Genomic DNA, 17,285 nt, shown 5'->3' with positions numbered 1-17,285 from the left:
TTTCCATGCTGCTTTTTGGAGGGGCCCATATTTAGGTGGACTTTTTTTTTTGAGATAGGGTCTCACTGTCACCCCTGGGTAGAGTGCCACGGTGTCATCATAGCTCACAGCAACCTCAAAACTCCTGGGCTCAAGCGATCCTCCTGCCTCTGCCTCCCGAGTAGCTGGGACTACAGGCACAAGCCATGATGCCCGGCTAATTTTTTCTATTTTTAGTAGAGACGGGGTCTCGCTCTTGCTCAGGCTGGTCTTGAACTCCTGAGCTCAAGCAATCCTTCCACCTTGGTGCTAGGATTACAGGCGTGAGCCACTGTGCCCGGCTTAGGTTAATTATTAATCCCATTACACAGTATGTATGTTGAAGGAAGTAATGTGTCCATGGATGAAAGTTATTTTGGAGCATTTGAAGTGCTTGTAGTAAAATTAATGATCAAAAACTTGAAATGCAAGTTTTGGTGTTCACTTTATAAATAACATTCCTATATATTTTATGTATCATCTCATGTACACTAGTGAACTGAAAATTTAAAGTGTAAAGTGTGATATGAAATACATGTAACAAAAATAAAGAATTTAAATCACCTTACAAATAATTACAAATCTAAGCTCCTAATAACCCTACGAGGTAGGTACTGTTTTCACCTTCATTCTACATACGAGTGTACAGGCACCAAGAGGCTAAGTGGCTTGTCCACAGTCACACCATTTGTGGGTGGACTCGAAGCCTGGCTCCTCACTCTTCTTTGATAGATCTTCATATAATTGTGGAACTACTTTGCATTTAATATACTTAGTCAGCTACTTGGCACAAGACTCTGATTTTTTTTTTCCTTCAAATTCCTCAAGAGGGGCGTCCCCTAACTGTGCTTGCACAACTACCTCCACACCAATCCTTCACTTCTAGTTAAGAAACTTGTACTTGAGCCCCAGTATTATTTATTCACTTGGCCAGAAAATAACTTCCCAGAATTAGATGTCCAAAACAAGTCTTAACCAAATAGCTCTTCCTATTTCCCTGGAGCTGGACTCGCCTCCTGATCATTCTCTTCTCCTCCCAAGCCCCACATCAGCCCCTCCCACCTGTCCTTTCCTTTCCACCTGCACCTCCCTTAGCCGGTTCAGGATTCAGCTACCTCATTCCCACACAGAAGTCGTGGGCCCCATCCCCATCCCCACCTAATACCGCTACCAACCACTTACATTTCTATGTTCCAAACCCATCTCCCCAACCTAAATCTAAGAAAAATGGCCACATTCCCACATTAACTCCCAAATAACTTTTTCTTCCTTCCCAACCTTGGATCTGTTTTTTTCTTAGTTTTGAAAAATGGCTCTCTGTTCCCTGATTACTCAAATCATTATTTTTCAAGGTCTACCCTTAGATGATCCTGCCAGATAACGAAGGCCTGGATCATCTTTCCCTCCTTTGAACATGTGGCAATTTGGAATCTGGAGTCCCACGTATCTGGCGATTAACTGCATCGCACTGTGCACTCACAATGGTTTTCAGGTCTCCTCTAGACTGTGAACGAAGGCAGACCTTTTGTCTTTTCCCTTCTTGGATACCCCACGGTACTGTACATGCTGGCTGGCTGATTTAGTACTTTCTGAGAGGGTCGGAACCCTGGTCCCTGACCACAGGGTGGAGCACCTCCTCATTCATGAGGTTAGCGTGGACAGTGAGCGACCCGTGTGTGCAAGATGGAAGGTGAGAACCACTTTCTCTTTTGTCTGAAGGGTTGGGGGAAGGGAGGTAGGATCCTTACACAGCCAACACTGTCTAAGTTCAGTAAGACCGCAAAACAGATCCATTTGTGTTAGCGCAGAAGAGGAGATACTAAAGCTGCTAGAGAACTGAATACAGCCGATCAAGACTGAGAACAGTTCCAACTCCCATGAACCTCTACACAGTGACACGGCGACAGCAGCTCCGTTCCTTTATTTCTTGCCCTCGGACAGGGAGATCCAAGTTCAGCAGCGTTCCTTTCCTGCCCCCCCAGTCCCCAGCCAGACAGGAGACTCCTGGGTTGAGCAACGGCACAGGCTTCAGACACTGGCCTCCAGCTCCGAGCTGCAACACCGGCAAAGAGCTGCAGCACTGAAGGCCGGGGGCTGGGCTTGAGGCTTCCGGCTGCACCACAGGCGGCTTCTGGGTGATGACGGTCTGGGGACAACAGGCCACAGAAGCCTGCGGGATGCAGCCCCACAATAACGAAAGTGGTCACCGCTGTCTGGATAGAGGATGTCAAGGGTAAGGCCAGCTCAGTTATCTCAAGAAAGTGGGACAGGCAAGTCTTTCAGAGAAACGGAAGCAATCAAAGTGGTATCCTGGTCACGTCAAGACAAGTTTGTGCCTTCAGGTGCCTGAGTCGCTGCTGGCCCAGCTGCAGACCAGGGCAGTCTTCCGAGGAGAGAGGGAGACGACGGGGGTTCTAGGCCACGTAAGCTCGTCTCTTAGGAGCCTGCCAGGAAGGAAAGCTCACTCTCGGGGTCGGTTGACCATGACTTCACCCAGGGCCTCCAACACCTCCCGCTTGTAGTCCTCGAAGTCGCCATCGATTTGGCTGACACTCTGCTCCTCCACCACCCACAGCTGGCAGTTGGTTTCCGTGATGAGTCGCGCGTCGTGGCTGACAACGATCACAGCTTTGAAGACAGATGGCAAGAAGAGAGGGCAGGCAGAAAGGACGAAGAGGAAAATCAGAACACGAAAGAAGTGAGCCCTAAAGGACGATACAGCTCAGTACCCAAGGGGAGAAGGGCCCGCTCCGAGCTGACTTACCACCCTTGTACTCGTTGATGGCTTCCCCCAGAGCATCGATGGACTCTATGTCCAGGTTATTGGTTGGCTCGTCCTGTGGAGCAGGAGGAAGCCCAAGGCTGAACGCTGAGCCTCCTACTTCCACTGCTGCTACCCCACCCCCGCTCCCGCAGCCCAGCTCACTCACCAAGATGAGGACATCAGGCTCCCGACAGGCCAACTCCGCAAACACAACTCGGGCTTTCTGACCACCTGTGGCAAAGGAAAAGGAGGTTCTCACACCTTCGACTGCCTTGCGTTTCCGGGCCAGTGTGTCTGTGCCGAGCCCGCCCCATTCCTGGTCCCCCCACCTTCCTGCCTCCAGGTACGGTTTGTAGACATGAAGGGTGAGGAGGAGGCCCCTCCCGGCCCCCTCCAGCAGTACCAGAGAGCTTGCAGATCTGGATGGTGTGGGCATGACTCTCCAGGCCAAAGCGGCCCAGGCACTTGCGGGCGTCCTGGTAGGGCAGGTTGAAGCTGCGCTGCAGGTATTCGGTGGGCGTCTCCTCCATGTGCAGCTGCTCTGCATACTGCTGGTTGAAGAAGCCAATTTTCTGCCCGAGAGGAGAGGGAGGCGGTCAGTGAAAGTCATACCTCCTCTATCAGTGTTTCACTCCCCAATTCCCAAAGCCAACTTACCAGCCGATGGTTCTTTCTCATTTCCCCGCGGGTCTGCAAGGGAAGCACAAGTGGTAAGAGTAGGGACGGGGCGAGGGCTGCAGCTCCGTGTCCCAACCTTCCGAAGGGAAGACAGACCCCAGAAATGGGCCGGAAATGAGCGTGTTTGAGAAAAGGAATGTGGACGTCCTCCCTCACATGACAGAGCAGAAGAGTAAGGGGCAAAAGGGGCGTGAGAGAAGAACAAAGGCTGCAGAGACGAGACAAGCAGGAAGACCAGCGACAGTCAGAAACACCCACTTCCCAGACGGTGAGACTCACGACGGGCACACTGCGTGGGGAGCTAAGTTTTGGGGGACAATCTAATAACACCTTTCTAAAGATCTACAATCTGTGGCGTGAGAAAATGGCCCACCCAACACTGTTGGAGGAAGTAGAAATGGCTACAACCTTTCTAAAGCACTCTATGGCAACGTATTACAAAAGGTCAAATAACACATATGATTCTAAGTATGGAAAAATGGTTGACGTATATATATTTTTAAGAGACAGGGTCTCGCTCTGTCCCTCAGGCTGGAGTGCAGTGGCACAATCACAGATCACTGTGGCTTCAACTCCTGGACTCAAGCAATCCTCTCACCTCAGCCTCCCAAGCAGCTGGGACTACAGGCATGTGCCACCATGCCCGGCTAATTTGTTTTCATTTTTTAGAGACAGGGTCTCTCTATGTTGCCCATGCTGGTCTTGAACTCCTGGCCTCCTGCCTTGGCATCCCAAAGTGCTGGGATTATAGGCATGAGCCCCTGCACCCAGCCTGGTTAATGTACATTATCTAGAAAAAGCTAGCTACAAAAATTCTAACGATAGCCCATTTTTGCTAAAAAAAAAAAAAAAAAAAAAAAAAAATTGCATGCACATTTGCAAAGGACAGGAGAAAGCTATCCATTAAAACATTAATACTGGTTATCAAGATTTTTCTCTTGGCTTAGGCAACTTCTAATCATTCTACAAAGGACATATATTTCGTGTCTAACCAAAACACATATGCAGGTGCCCCCATTCCAACTCCGATTCTCCTGGCTGTCCTCCCTCAACCCATCTAAACTCTTCTCTTCCTCTACAGCCCTCTCAGGGAGATGAGTTCTGAGTGTAACTCTGCAGCGCCGAGAAGCCCGAGTCCAGTCTCTGGCGAGCAGCTGTGCCTTCACGCCTCGCACGCTCTCCCTTCTTGGTCGCAGGGCTCACCGGCGTCAGCTTGCCGGTCAGCAAGAGGAGCAGGGTGCTCTTGCCCACGCCATTGGGGCCCACGATGCAGACTGCGAGCAGGAAGACAGGTGGTCAGACCGAGAGGTCCTCAGACCCTCTCGCTGTGGCCCTGCCCCACATCCCTGAGCCACCTGACAACTTACTCCTGGAGTCCATGTCGATGCCAAAGTCCAGGTTCTTAAAGAGCGGTTTCTGCCCCTCATAGCCAAATGTCACACCTGAGAGCCAGGAAAAGAAGCAATTTATATTCTTTTCTGTGCCCCCGAAAGTCCCCCTGATGTCCTGGCCTTGGAGAAGAATGGCCCCAGTCTTGGTGGAGAGCTTGGGGTGCACGTGCTTCCGCTGGGAGCCGGCGGCACTCACCGTGCAGACCCAGCACCGGAGGGCTGAGTGGCGGGGGGTCGGGGAAGGTGAAGCGCACAGTGTATTCCTTGGGGCGCTTCAGGAGCTCAGGGGCCTCCTGCGATTCCTCATCCTGGTTTTTCCGTCGGCATTTCTGCTGCTTTCGAGTCAGGGCTTCCTTCGTTTGCTTTTCCTAGAGAGGAAGGGGAAAGGGAGAAATGCACACCCTGCACGGCATTCCTTAAAGCGTCGGCTGTCCCCAGGGCCCCCTTTTCCTCCACTGCCATGAGAGAGGAGCAGCCCCCGCCCAGGAAGCCCCAGGCGCTCACCGCCTGCTTGGTGGACTTGCCCCCCGCCTTCAGCTCCTTCAGCTTTTTCTCCTGCTTCTCGTACTGCTTCAGCAGCTCCTTCTGCTTCTGCTGGTACATCTTCTTGAAGGTCACTGGGGCAGAACAACAGGATGGGCGTCGCTGTCTGAATCCTGACGAGATCTAGCTCATCTAAATACCCACATGGACCCTCCGGCCCTTCCAGGCCTCTTTCTGAGGCTCATCTCTTCCCTCCACCACACGCCGTCCTCCTTACTGTAATTGCCCCTGTAGTAATGGAGCCGCTGGGCGTCCAGATGGATGATGTCAGTGCAGACGTCATCCAGGAAGCCCTGGTCGTGGGACACGATAAGCAAGGTCTTCCGCCAGCCCTGGAGGTAGCTGGGTGTCAGAGAAGAGTGCGCGAGTGTCATAATGGCCAGGTGCAGTCAGGGAAGCAGACGGACGATGGGGCAGGGAGGGAAGGGGAAGGGAATGAATGATGCCAACGCCGTGATCAAGGGCAACGCACTTATTGAGCCAGATGACGGCGTTGAGGTCCAGGTGGTTCGTGGGCTCGTCCAGCATCAGCAGCGTGGGCTCCATGAACAGTGCCCTGGAAGGCAGGCGGCAGAGCGCGGCGTCAGGGAAAGGAAGATCCTTCCTCGGGGAACCACAGAGGAGCCTCTGACAGGGAGAGCCTGCGACTAGGAAAACTCCTTCCCAGCCTCCCCTCAGAGAAGCCCCTGGGCAGGATATGTTCATGAGAACATATTCCCCCGGGGAGGGACAGAAACGGAGAAAGACCTCGAATGCTCATGACACGGATAATGAGGAGGGAGAAGCCGGCCTTGAACTTCCCTACTGGCCTTGGCAGAATGGGGAGAAGGAAAAGGGCCCTGGTGATCAAGGCTGGAAGGGAGGGTGGTGATGTGGATGGCCCACCTGGCCAGAGAGACACGCATGCGCCAGCCCCCCGAGAACTTCTGTGTGGGCCGACTCTGCATTTCAGGGTCGAAGCCCAGACCGGCCAGGATCCGCCGTGCTTTGGCCTCTGCAGCTGCCGCCCCGGTGGCCCGCAATTCCTCATACACCTGGGAGGAGGGAGAAGAGGACACATGTTCAAGGGCCCCGAGAACCCCCGAGTCTTACCTGTGTCCCCTGCGCCATCTCCTCTACCTTCTCTAGCCTCTCGGCAGCTGTGTCATCCCCCTGTTCCAGCTGTCCCTGAAGCCGACGCTCCTCTTCCAGCAGCTTCAATCGCTTGGTGTCGGCTCGAAGAACAGCCTGCACGGCTGGTGTCTCATCCGCCACCACCTCTGGGGCAGGGGAGAACAGTTAGGGAGCCTCAATGGCTGACAGTCCCATCCGTCCTTCCCGTAAGTGCCATTTCTGGTTTGCCTAATCCTGCCCAGCTCTTCGCATGTGTTCCAAATCAAACGTTCCCAAGTCCCTCAGTGACTCTCCCTCCCCTTGCTCGGCACCCCTTTCCCAGTCCCGCCTCTCCCCGCAGCCTCTTCAGCTCTGTCAGCGCGATTCCTGCCATCCTTGGCTGGCTCTGCCACCCCAACCGCCCGCCCGCCCAGCCCCGGTGCCGCCCGCCGGCCTCACCCTGCTCACACAGCAGCACGTCGATGTTGGGGGGGATGCTCAGCGCTCGGTTGGCGATGTGCTTGAGCAGCGTGGTCTTGCCCTTGCTGGGGATGAGAGCCATCAGGACCAGCCCACCACCGAGAATCCCCTCTGCTCCCGCCAGCCCCCTCCTCGCCTCACCCATTGGGTCCCACCAGCCCATAGCGGCGGCCGGCGACAATATACAGGTCCGCATTGACGAATAGCTCCTTGCCGTGGGCCGAGATGCTGAACTTCTCCAGCTGCAGCCATCAGGGAAGCAGTGACAGAGGGAAGTGACAAGCACATGAGAATTCTCTCTTTGGGACAGGAGCTGCAACTTTCTCCCTGTAGGGAAGCCTCTGACAAACCGATCCCTCCAGCATAAGCCCTTCCTTTGGCCAGAGCCAGGCCCCTTCCCTGTCCCTGGCCTCTAACGGGAGCCTCCCACGCCCTAGCCAGCCCAGCCTGCCCTGCCCTATTTCCCTCCGAGGGTGCACCCCTCTACTTCTACTGGTTTTTCTATCTTCTTGCTCGAGTTGAAAGATCTCATGGTGTGGAAAATAACTCTAACTTTTCTTCCCAGTGACTAACCCATCATGCCCTGCTTCCTTGGCTGTCACAGCCTCAGGGGAGACGAGCAAACTAGCTCTTCCCTGGCGGAGCAGGTCGAGGGGCCCTTCAGACCTTACCTTGATGTCAGATGCATTTTCTAACATGGCTTGGCGAGAGGACACCTCTGCCTGGGACACGGAGAAGTCATTTTCAGCAGCATTGGCTGCTTTTAATGAAGCCACCTGGCGCTCATACTCCATCTAAGAAGAAAGAATACACTGCGTTTGAAGCCATAGTCTCCCGGTTCCCAACACCGTGACACAGCCCGTGTCATCAGACATCAGGACGTAATTCAGGTCCACAGAACGTAATTCTTTCCTTACCCCAACAGTCTGACTTGGAGTAGCCCCCAAAGCTCTCCTTCCCCCACCAATCACGTCCCCTAGCTGACATATGAAAAATCCCCTTACATTTGACCATGAAGAACCAAAGTCTTACCTGTTTCTTCAGCTTTTTCTTCTCCTTTTTGCTTAGGTGAGCATAGGGATCATCTGCCTTAGACTCTCCTTCCTCCTCCTCTTGCTCGCCAGCTTCAACTTCTTCCTCTGAACCCTGTGAGAACCAGGCATGAGAAACATTAGGGCTCCCTTCTAGAACTCAGAGTTCATATAATCCCTCCACCCCCACAGTCATCAGCCAGCTCTTTCCCTTTTCCACCCAGAACCCTAAAATACCTCGGGATCCTCTCTCATTCTCATCCCCAGCCCGGTCTCCTCGCAGTCTTTTACCAACTGCAGCCGCCAGGAAGGGCATAAGACAGATGGTATGAGTATGTATGTATGGAATGTAACAACGTACATGTCCCTTTAAACATAATTTCCAACACAACATAACGGATGGTTACATGCAAACTGAATTTCAAAAGAGTTTCATTTGTATCAAATGAGTTTCTGTGGTTTCCATGTTAACACGCAAAGAAAAGATGAGGGAGCCCTGAGGGACAGCCAATGAAGACTCTTAATCTCCAGGGCGCTTTCCTCTCTGGAGCAGGTATTGCAAACTATGGCCATGGCCCAAATCTGACCTGACGCCTTTTTAAATATGTCCCGTGAACTAAATGGTTTTTGCATTTTCAAAGCATTGTTAAAAAAAAAATATGTGACAGAGATTGTATATGACTTACAAAGCTAAAAATATTTACCACAGAGCCCTTTATAGAAAAAGTCTGCCAACCCCGGCTGTGGATGGTAACAATGGCCCAGATCCCGGCTCTCCCAAAGAGCCACAGAGCCCGGCCCTTTGCCCCACCGCCCCCAGGGTCAAAATACACACCCGCTCTGCCTTCCTGGCATTCTCTTTCCCTTGTTTGGGAGGCTCCTTTTCTTTTATTATTTCTTCTTCTTCATCCTCTTCTTCATTGGCCAGAGCAGCAAATTTACTCTGAGGCTAACAGAGAAAAGACAACTGGGTGAAATGCTTTCAGGCCTGAGACTCAAAACTCCCCCTCCTGCTTGTCCGTCTCGCACCTTGGCCTTCCCTCTCGACTTCTCTTCCCGTGCCTGTCTGCCCTTGAGCCCGGGCTGCTGCTGTTCCTCAGATACAGCCTGGAGGAGATAAACACAAAAATTAATTTGCTACCTCGCTGCTTTATAAGCATTTCTTTCGGAGTCTACTGTGTTAACTATACAGATGGTCCTCAATTTATGATGGGGTTACATCCCAATAAACCACAGTAAGTTGAAAATACCTTAAGTCAAAAGTGCATTTTGGACTTTTCTTTTTTTTTTTGGTGGAGACAGAGTCTGGTTTTGTTGCCAGGGCTAGAGTGATATGGCATCAGCCTAGCTCATAGCAACTTCAAACTCCTGGGCTCAAACAATCCTACTGCCTCAGCCTCCCGAGTAGCTGGGACTACAGGCAAGCATCACCATGCCCGGCTAATTTTTTCTATATATTTTTAGTTGTCCGGCTAATTTCTAATTTTTTTTAGTAGAGACGGGTCTCACTGTTGCTCAGGCTGGTCTCGAACTCCTGACCTTGAGCAATCCTCCTGCCCCGGCCTCCCAGAGTGCTAGGATTACAGGCGTGAGCCACTGCGCCCGGCCTGCATTTTGGACTTTTGAAAGTTTCAACTTAATGATGAGTTTATCTGGACATAACCCCATCATAAGTCAAGAAGCATATGAATGAATGAGTATGGCTTTCGCACTACTGTAAAGTAGAAAAATAGTCATGGAACTTTCTACACTGAGTGCTGCTGGGTAAAAATGAGACCCAGAAAAACCTTATCCTCCAGCTTGAGACCAGACAGTAAAAAGACAGCTGGAGAACATCAGCAAAACTAAGGGACTGTGAGTCAGGCGAGTGCACACTGTGGGTAGGGCACTAGCACTGGAGGGCTTGTTTTTTTTTCTTTAGCCAACTGACTGGGGCATTAAGGAGGGCTTGAGAGGGCAAATGCTGAGAAGAGGTCATGGACAAGGGCTTGGAGAAGGAGGGAAGAGGGAAGTAGGAACACAAAGAACAAAGGCTTCACTAGGAACACAGTCAAACGGGATGCCAAGAGGTGATCAGGCTGGTCTGAGACATATACACGGCAGAGTCCCAAGTGGAAGAGCAAGAACCTGAGGGCTTTTGTTTTAGACTTTGAGTTTAAAGGAGAATCACGGGCCGGGCGCGGTGGCTCACGCCTGCAATCCTAGCACTCTGGGAGGCCGAGGCGGGTGGATTGTTTGAGCTCAGGAATTCGAGACCAGCCTGAGCAAGAGCGAGATCCCATCTCTACTAAAAATAGAAAGAAATTATCTGGCCAACTAAAATATATATAGAGAAAAAGTTAGCCGGGCATGGTGGCGCATGCCTGTAGTCCCAGCTACTCGGGAGGCTGAGGCAGTAGGATTGCTTAAACCCAGGAGTTTGAGGTTGCTGTGAGCTAGGCTGATGCCATGGCACTCACTGTAGCCCGGGCAACAAAGTGAGACTCTGTCTCAAAATAAATAAATAAATAAATAAGTAAAAAATAAAAACAATAAAGGAGAATCACTGTAGATTTCTGAGCAATGAAGAGAGTTCATATTTTTACAAGATGATTGGGATATCAAAAGCCAAGAAAGACCTGGAACAGCTAGTTTAAAAGCAGGAAATTGCCACACCACGGCCGGCAGGTGCTAAATGAGGTAGGAGTGACCAATCAAGCCACCACTTTCACCTTATTGATCCGATTCTTCTCTGGCTTGGCAGGCTTAGGGGGATGTTTTTCTTCCTCCTCCTCCTCTTCCTCACTCTGATCCTGAATCAGGGCTGCAAAAACATTACCACCCTAGAGAACGAAAGGACCATGGAAGTCAGCAGACAGTCAAGGCTGTGCCCTTGGTGTCTGTTTACCATGCAGAGGGCTCACCTTGGTCTTCTTCCCCGCTCGGGCTACCGGGGCAGGCACTGAAATGACAACGAGAAAAGAAGAGCTTGGAAAGAGAGTTACAGTGCCTGGCTCTGCACTTCTATGCAACGCAAAGATCAGGGCATGAGGCATCACTCTTCGTGACTCGTGGATTCTGGTAGCCATTCCCCTCGGGTTACTCACCCTCGTCCTCCTCATCGCTGGCTGGCACCGACAGCTTCTTAAGGCGCTCCATGAGCTCTTTCTCCTCGCCATCATCGTCCACATCCTTCTTTCGCCGGCCTTTTCGGGTGTCTCGCTTCTTTTTTTGCTGCTGAAAGGAAAAAGAGTGAGAGTATGAAACCCAGGTGCCTGCTGTATTTCTGTGCCACAGAAAGTTCCCCATCATCTGAGTGAACCAACACAGGCTGGAGAGGGGTTGTGGGCCCCAGAGGCTTCCCAGGATTGGTGGGCTGCAGGGCACTTGTACCTGCTGCTGCTGCTGCTGCTGCTCCTTCTCCTTGAGCGCTTTCTCTTCCTCGCCAGCCTGTTTGTCTTCTACTGCCAGCTCTTCAAAGAACTATAAGGCGAGTTCTGATATAGGTAAATACGGCTCCAAGACCAACCAAGCCGTTTCGTTTCTGCCACACACAGAGGCCTGCTGGCCCGGCATTCCACCCTGGCCTCTCCTGCTCTCTGGACAAGATCTTGGCTCCTCCCTGGGACCTCCCACCCCTTTCACATGGCCATTTATTTTGCTTAAAAACACCCACACTCGTTTCTCATCCTCAGCCCTCATTTTCTCACCGTCTTTTTGGTCTTCTTGTCCTTCTTTCCTTTCTTCACCACTTTGTCTAGAAGGTTAAGCGGACATTATGAATGTTTGTCTACAAATTCCAAAGCAGTCTGATTACCCCTGCAGAGAGCTGAGACTTCTATCCTATTTTGCTATTTTTCTAGCTCAACTCTCATTTCCTAGACATTTGCACTGTCCCACAACTCCTGCAGAAAGAATCATTCCTGTATCTCCATTCATTCATCCAATACTGATTTACGAAACAGCTCCCATGTGTCAGCTATTGTGCTAGTGTAGGGGATACCACAGTGAGCAAGACAACTGTGGTTTCTTCTGGAGCTTATAGGCTTTACGAAGAGAGATTTTTCTGTGCGGTTGTGGTGCTGCGCACAGATCCAGCTGTGAGAAAGCACACACAGAGAAACGAGGAAGGGTCGGCATGGCGAGGCTCAGGGACTGCCGGGCAGAGTGGTGCACAGCAAGGCTGGAGCGAGGGCTCTGTGATCAGGTTAAGGGATGGGGGCTTTATCGGTATGATCACCCTCACACTTTAGAGTCCCGCTCTGGTTTCAGAGAGCAGCAAGGATGGGAGGAAGTAAGTATCGTGGGAAATCTGTCGGGAGGCCATCGGAGTAGTTGGGAAGAGACAACAGGGCTTGGTCTAGGGTGCTGGCAAGGGGAGGGAGACAAGCAGAATTCACAGGGTGGGGGAAAAGGTGGGAAATAAACAAGAGCACTCAGAGATGACTCCTATGTTTTTAGCTGGCAAAGTCAGTTGGGCTAGTGGTAGCACTTATTAATTCAGAAGATAGCGGAGGAGGAGGACCCTCCCCCCCCCCCCCTGCTGCACGGGGAAGGGGAGAAAGAGGATATTATGAATCCAGTTTGGGATGCGCTGTTTGTAAAACCTACAGGCCATGCAAACAGAGTTATCTGGCCAGGCAGTAAACACCGGGTCTGTGCCCCACCTGCTCTGCTCAAACGTCATCGCACCAATCATGTTGTGCATATTTACCCGTCTGTGTGCCAGTCTTTCATCCTAGAGAGTGACCTCAGAAACCCTTTGGCTTGTGCTCCCAAGGAGCAAAGTGGGAAGCCGGTAAGTTCACTGACTGAACAAATCCCAGTCCTCCCTCTGTCCATCCCTGCTTCCCTCAAGGCAGGTGACTGTGTCTAACTCCCTCCCCCTGCCCCGCCAGCCACCGGGGCGGCCGCCAGCAGCCCCATGACTTCTCTTCATGGCCAGGCCCATCCACCACTGTCCCTGTCATACACTACTATGTAATTCTGCCCCCAAAATCATTTAACTTTAGAAAAAAAAAAAATTGATGGTGTCTTGCTATCTACTACTTCAAGTATTCTTAGATCACAATTCCATGCATTCCACAGTAAGCATTCATTCAGGATTTTATACAGCACCTACTGTGCCAAAAAATTGGAGCTAACGAAGGACAATCCTTATAATTTAGGACGTCACAAACTAAAAGTTCCCTTTCCTGTCTTTTCTTTTTCCCTACCCACACCTCTGTTCTGGACACTGGCTTCTTCCTGATCCTTGACTAAGCCCCAGGCATGCTTATGTGTCTCTGCTTAATCTGTGACCTCCATCCAGAACACATTGCAAAGTCTGAGCCAGTACCGGGTGACTAGTGTGATGGAGTTGGAAAGACGTGCAACTAAAAGGCTTTCTATGCTGTTCCAAGGAGTTTAACCCTAAAGACATTACAAGGGAGGACCCACTGAAGTGCATGAGAAGGAATGACATGATCACCTTGACAACACTGAGGAGTGACTCATCCCAGACACTAATTTCTCCCCAAAGACCAACAACCATACCATCTCTCCTCCTTTTAAATCTCTTCTGTACTTTAAACACCACTCTGATCCACCTGACCTGACCAGAGGGAGAGTATAAGTCTGTACACAGGTTCAACTGTGAGAAAAGCATAATCCCCAAGGAACTGAAAAGGTTAAGTAAGGCTATGGCTATACTGTGTTTTCAATCTCTCCTTCTCTAATCTCTTCCATCTTAGTATTAGTATATTGCTTAAGCTTCTCCTTCAAAGAAAACTTTCCTTAACCATACACCACACCCCGCCCTCCACTGCTGTTTTCTATCCTTGTCTTTTTTTTTTTTTTTTGAGACAGAGTCTCACTCTGTTACCCGGGCTAGAGTGAGTGCCGTGGCATCAGCCTAGCTTACAGCAACCTCACACTCCTGGGCTCAAGCGATCTTCCTGCCTCAGCCTCCCAAGTAGCTGGGACTACAGGTGTGCACTACCAGGCCCGGCTAATTTTTTCTATATATATTTTTAGTTGTCCAGGTAATTTCTTTCTATTTTTAGTAGAGACAGGGTCTCGCTCTTGCTCAGACTGGTCTCGAACTCCTGACCTCGAGCGATCCACCTGCCTCGGCCTCCCAGAGTGCTAGGATTACAGGCGTGAGCCACCGCGCCTGGCCTATCCTTGTCTTTACTGAGTCTCTAAAGAGTAACTCACACTAGCTCCACTCTCCACTTCTTCATTTCCCGTTCTTTTTTAAACATACAACAATCTGATCTGGGTATAATCTCCTAATGGAGGCTACGTTTGCCAAAGTTGCCACCAACTCCTTAGTTCCTCAACCCAGAAAGTATTTTTTGATCCTCATTTTGCTTAATTTCTCTGCAGCATCCCCACTGTCTACCTCCACAGCCTTCTTTTTCTCTTCTCCTGCCATTACTGGACTTGGGGTCCTGCTTGCTGCTGGCTCGCCTCCAGTTTCTCTGGCTGCCTGTCTTTCTCAATCTCATCACCTCCGTCTCCTTCCCTTTACTGTTGAGGTTCTTTTGGGTTTCCGCCTTCCACCTTCTTTTTACTTCAATCTGCATACACTCTCCAAGGGACTCGTCCAGATCCAACACATGTATCTTCATTCCTAGTGTAGATCTCTCTCTCTACAGCCACTAAACAAACTCCTTGTCATCCCCTCTTAGAAATTCTTTAGAAATCTCCAACTCAGCATTCATTCATTTACTGATTTAGAGACAGAGTCTCACTCTGTTGCCCAGGCTAGAGTGCTGTGGCATCAGCCTAGCTCACAGCAACCTCAAACACCTGGGCTCAAGCAATCCTCCTGCCTCAGCCTCCTGGGTAGCTGGGACTATAGGCACACGCCACCGTGCCCGGCTAATTTTTTCTATATATTTTTCGTTGTCCACCTCATTTATTTTTCTAGTAGAGACGAGGTCTGGCTCTTGCTCAGGCTGGTCTTGAACTCCTGAGCTCAAACGATCCACCCGCCTCGGCCTCCCAGAGTGCTAGAATTACAGGCGTGAGCCACCTCGCCCGGCCTCCAACTCAGCATTTAAAAACTGACCGTATCTCTTCCTACTTTCCACCCTACAGCCGATACCACTTTCAATGAATGGTCTACTACCCACTTACCCACTGAGTTACTTAAGTGAGTGTCATCCTTAATTCTTCTCCCTTTACTTAGTCAGTGCCCAGTTCCAGGCAACGCCAGCTCTTTAGTGACGCTTTAGTCTTCACTGTCTTGGCTTATTCCCTTATCACTTCTCCTCTGGATCACTGCTGCCTCCTAAATGGTCTCCCTGCCTCCATCTTGACCAATTCAAGGCCATTCTCCACTGCTCAGTGTTTTCCCGATCAAATGATCATATCATTCCTGTGCATTTCTGTGGGTCCTCCCTCTTAATGTTTTTAGGATTAAACTCCTTGGAATGGCATATAAAGTCTTTCATTATCTGTCTCCTGCACATCTTTCCAAGCCCATCACACTAGTCACCAGGCTCTAGCGGGACCAGCCAGGCTCACCTACGTCTCTACCTTTGCACAAACTTCTTCGGCTTGGAATGTGTCTCCCTTGCTAACTCATACTGCTCCTTCAAGGATGAAGTACATGCTGCTCCTCCCTCCTACAGTCCCACAGCATTCTCAAGGACATTCACACCCTGACAACCACTGCTGGTGAATGCTGTGCTCTCCACTGCACTGGGTGCTCACTGAGGCTTATTTCAGTCTCTACATTTCCAGTTCCTTCACACAGTACCTGGTATACAGCAAGCATCCAACAAATGCTTGTAAAATTAGTCACTGTGCACCTACTGTTGTTATTTGTGTCCATTTTCTCTCCTCTTTAAAGTGCCTGCAAGCCTGGGAGGATGTCTGCATGCTGTTTTCCCCCCTCCCAAAACACAGCGTGTATTATATCTCACACACACACACACACACACACACAGCGCTTAGTTAAAAACAGGCGCTCAACAAACATTCGCTGCTTTTAAGTAAACCTTAATCATCATTCCAAAATCCAAAATCTACACTCTTGCTCCCGCTGAGTCAGATGGGTGTCTCACGGAAGAGCCCATGACGGAGTCACCCTCTCTCGAGAAGCAAGTGGGATCACAGGCTCCCCAGGTGTGCGCACGCAGGGGGGAGGGAAGGTGGAGGCACAGATTACATCGCTATATTCCTGTGTGGTGGGATGTCCAAAAGAGAAGAAAGCAGGACGCTTTCACTCTCCCCATCTCTCCCTCGGTATCATATGCTCTTCCTCGTCTTTTGCCCACTCCCGCTTAAGGTCACGTGCGACACCCAGTATCTTTCCTGTCGCCCCCACCCCAATCCCACTCGTGCCAAGGCAAACTCCGCGCGGGTCCCGACACGCATGCGCAGCAGCCCACGCACGGGCCCGGCCCGTCTCGCGCCCCAGGACCCTGTCCTGAGTCACGCGCACTCCTCGCTCTCTTCTTCTTCCTCTTTCGTTTCCTCCCTGCCTGCCAACCTCACCTGCGGGGCTCGTGCTCTCTCCGTCCCCGATCCACTCGGGCTCTGGCGGCTGCTGCTTGGGACCCTTCGGCATCGCGGTGGCAGTTACGGATACCCCGGCGGCGCCCGGCGCTATTTCCGCTTCCGGCGGCATGGAGTCCCGAAAGGGGCGGGCTCTCCGCGCCCGCACGCCCGCGCCCGCCCCGCCCCCGCGCCCGCCCCCGCCCCCGCCCCGGGCCGGCCCCCACCCCTGGGGCACAAGTGCGAGCACAGCCGTCATCTCGGGGGCGCGGTTGCAGCCCGATGGAGGCGTGGCCTTCAATGACGTGGCGAGACCCGCGTCCACCTGCTCCCGTCGCGTCCGCGCAGCGTTTATGACCTTCTGCGAAGCCTGACCCGGTGACCCTGCGACGCCGCGAGACTAAAGGAATGAACATCATAATTACAACTAGTACGAAGGAGTTGAAGCATACAGCATACTTCTTTTTTGAAGCAGATGCTATCTTCTACCATCCGCTTACGTCTGTCTGGTCAAAGACAGGAAAGACAGCGGGGTCCATCAACTAAGGAAGCGGTGTTGTGGGTCCAATGTTGAGATGTGTCACAAAACTCCAAACTCTAGCCCAACAAGCAGAAATCACGGTGCGGTGATTTTTTTTTTTTTTTTTTTTTGGTAACATCTTTACTGAGGTATAATTGACATACTATAAACTGCACACACAATAAAATGACATACAACAGACTGCAAAGTGTACACTTTGATAAGTTTTGACATGCATAAACCCATTAAACCATCATCACAATCAAGACTTGGGCTCACTTCTAACTCTACCACTTAAT

General features: G+C 51.1%; 1 protein-coding gene across 5 annotated transcripts; it reads right to left on the bottom strand.

Moving 5' to 3' along the window:
- Positions 1 to 1,762: 1,762 nt before the first annotated feature.
- ABCF1 (ATP binding cassette subfamily F member 1) lies at positions 1,763 to 16,569 on the bottom strand. 5 transcript variants are annotated; one of them, XM_069487673.1, is made up of 25 exons: positions 16,467 to 16,569; positions 11,687 to 11,733; positions 11,364 to 11,459; positions 11,084 to 11,213; positions 10,901 to 10,938; positions 10,709 to 10,819; positions 9,027 to 9,104; positions 8,833 to 8,946; positions 7,999 to 8,112; positions 7,638 to 7,760; positions 7,108 to 7,208; positions 6,946 to 7,031; positions 6,514 to 6,653; positions 6,280 to 6,428; positions 5,867 to 5,950; positions 5,612 to 5,736; positions 5,356 to 5,468; positions 5,048 to 5,219; positions 4,828 to 4,902; positions 4,664 to 4,734; positions 3,440 to 3,472; positions 3,186 to 3,354; positions 2,949 to 3,013; positions 2,783 to 2,855; positions 1,764 to 2,646 (listed from the first exon to the last, which is right to left on the bottom strand). In XM_069487673.1, the coding sequence occupies exons 1-25, from the start codon at positions 16,537 to 16,539 to the stop codon at positions 2,480 to 2,482; spliced, it is 2,547 nt and encodes an 848-aa protein (XP_069343774.1). In that variant the 5' UTR covers positions 16,540 to 16,569; the 3' UTR covers positions 1,764 to 2,479. The 5 variants fall into 5 exon arrangements, with proteins under 5 accessions (XP_069343778.1, XP_069343774.1, XP_069343775.1 ...); XM_069487674.1 differs by having other exon boundaries at positions 11,084 to 11,210; XM_069487675.1 differs by having other exon boundaries at positions 11,370 to 11,459.
- Positions 16,570 to 17,285: the final 716 nt, after the last annotated feature.

This window comes from Eulemur rufifrons, chromosome 15 (assembly GCF_041146395.1).
Source record: "Eulemur rufifrons isolate Redbay chromosome 15, OSU_ERuf_1, whole genome shotgun sequence".
Taxonomy (NCBI): Eukaryota; Metazoa; Chordata; class Mammalia; order Primates; family Lemuridae; genus Eulemur; species Eulemur rufifrons.
The sequence above is the reverse complement of the archived record's forward strand: the minus strand, read 5'-3'. Positions and strand labels throughout refer to the sequence as shown.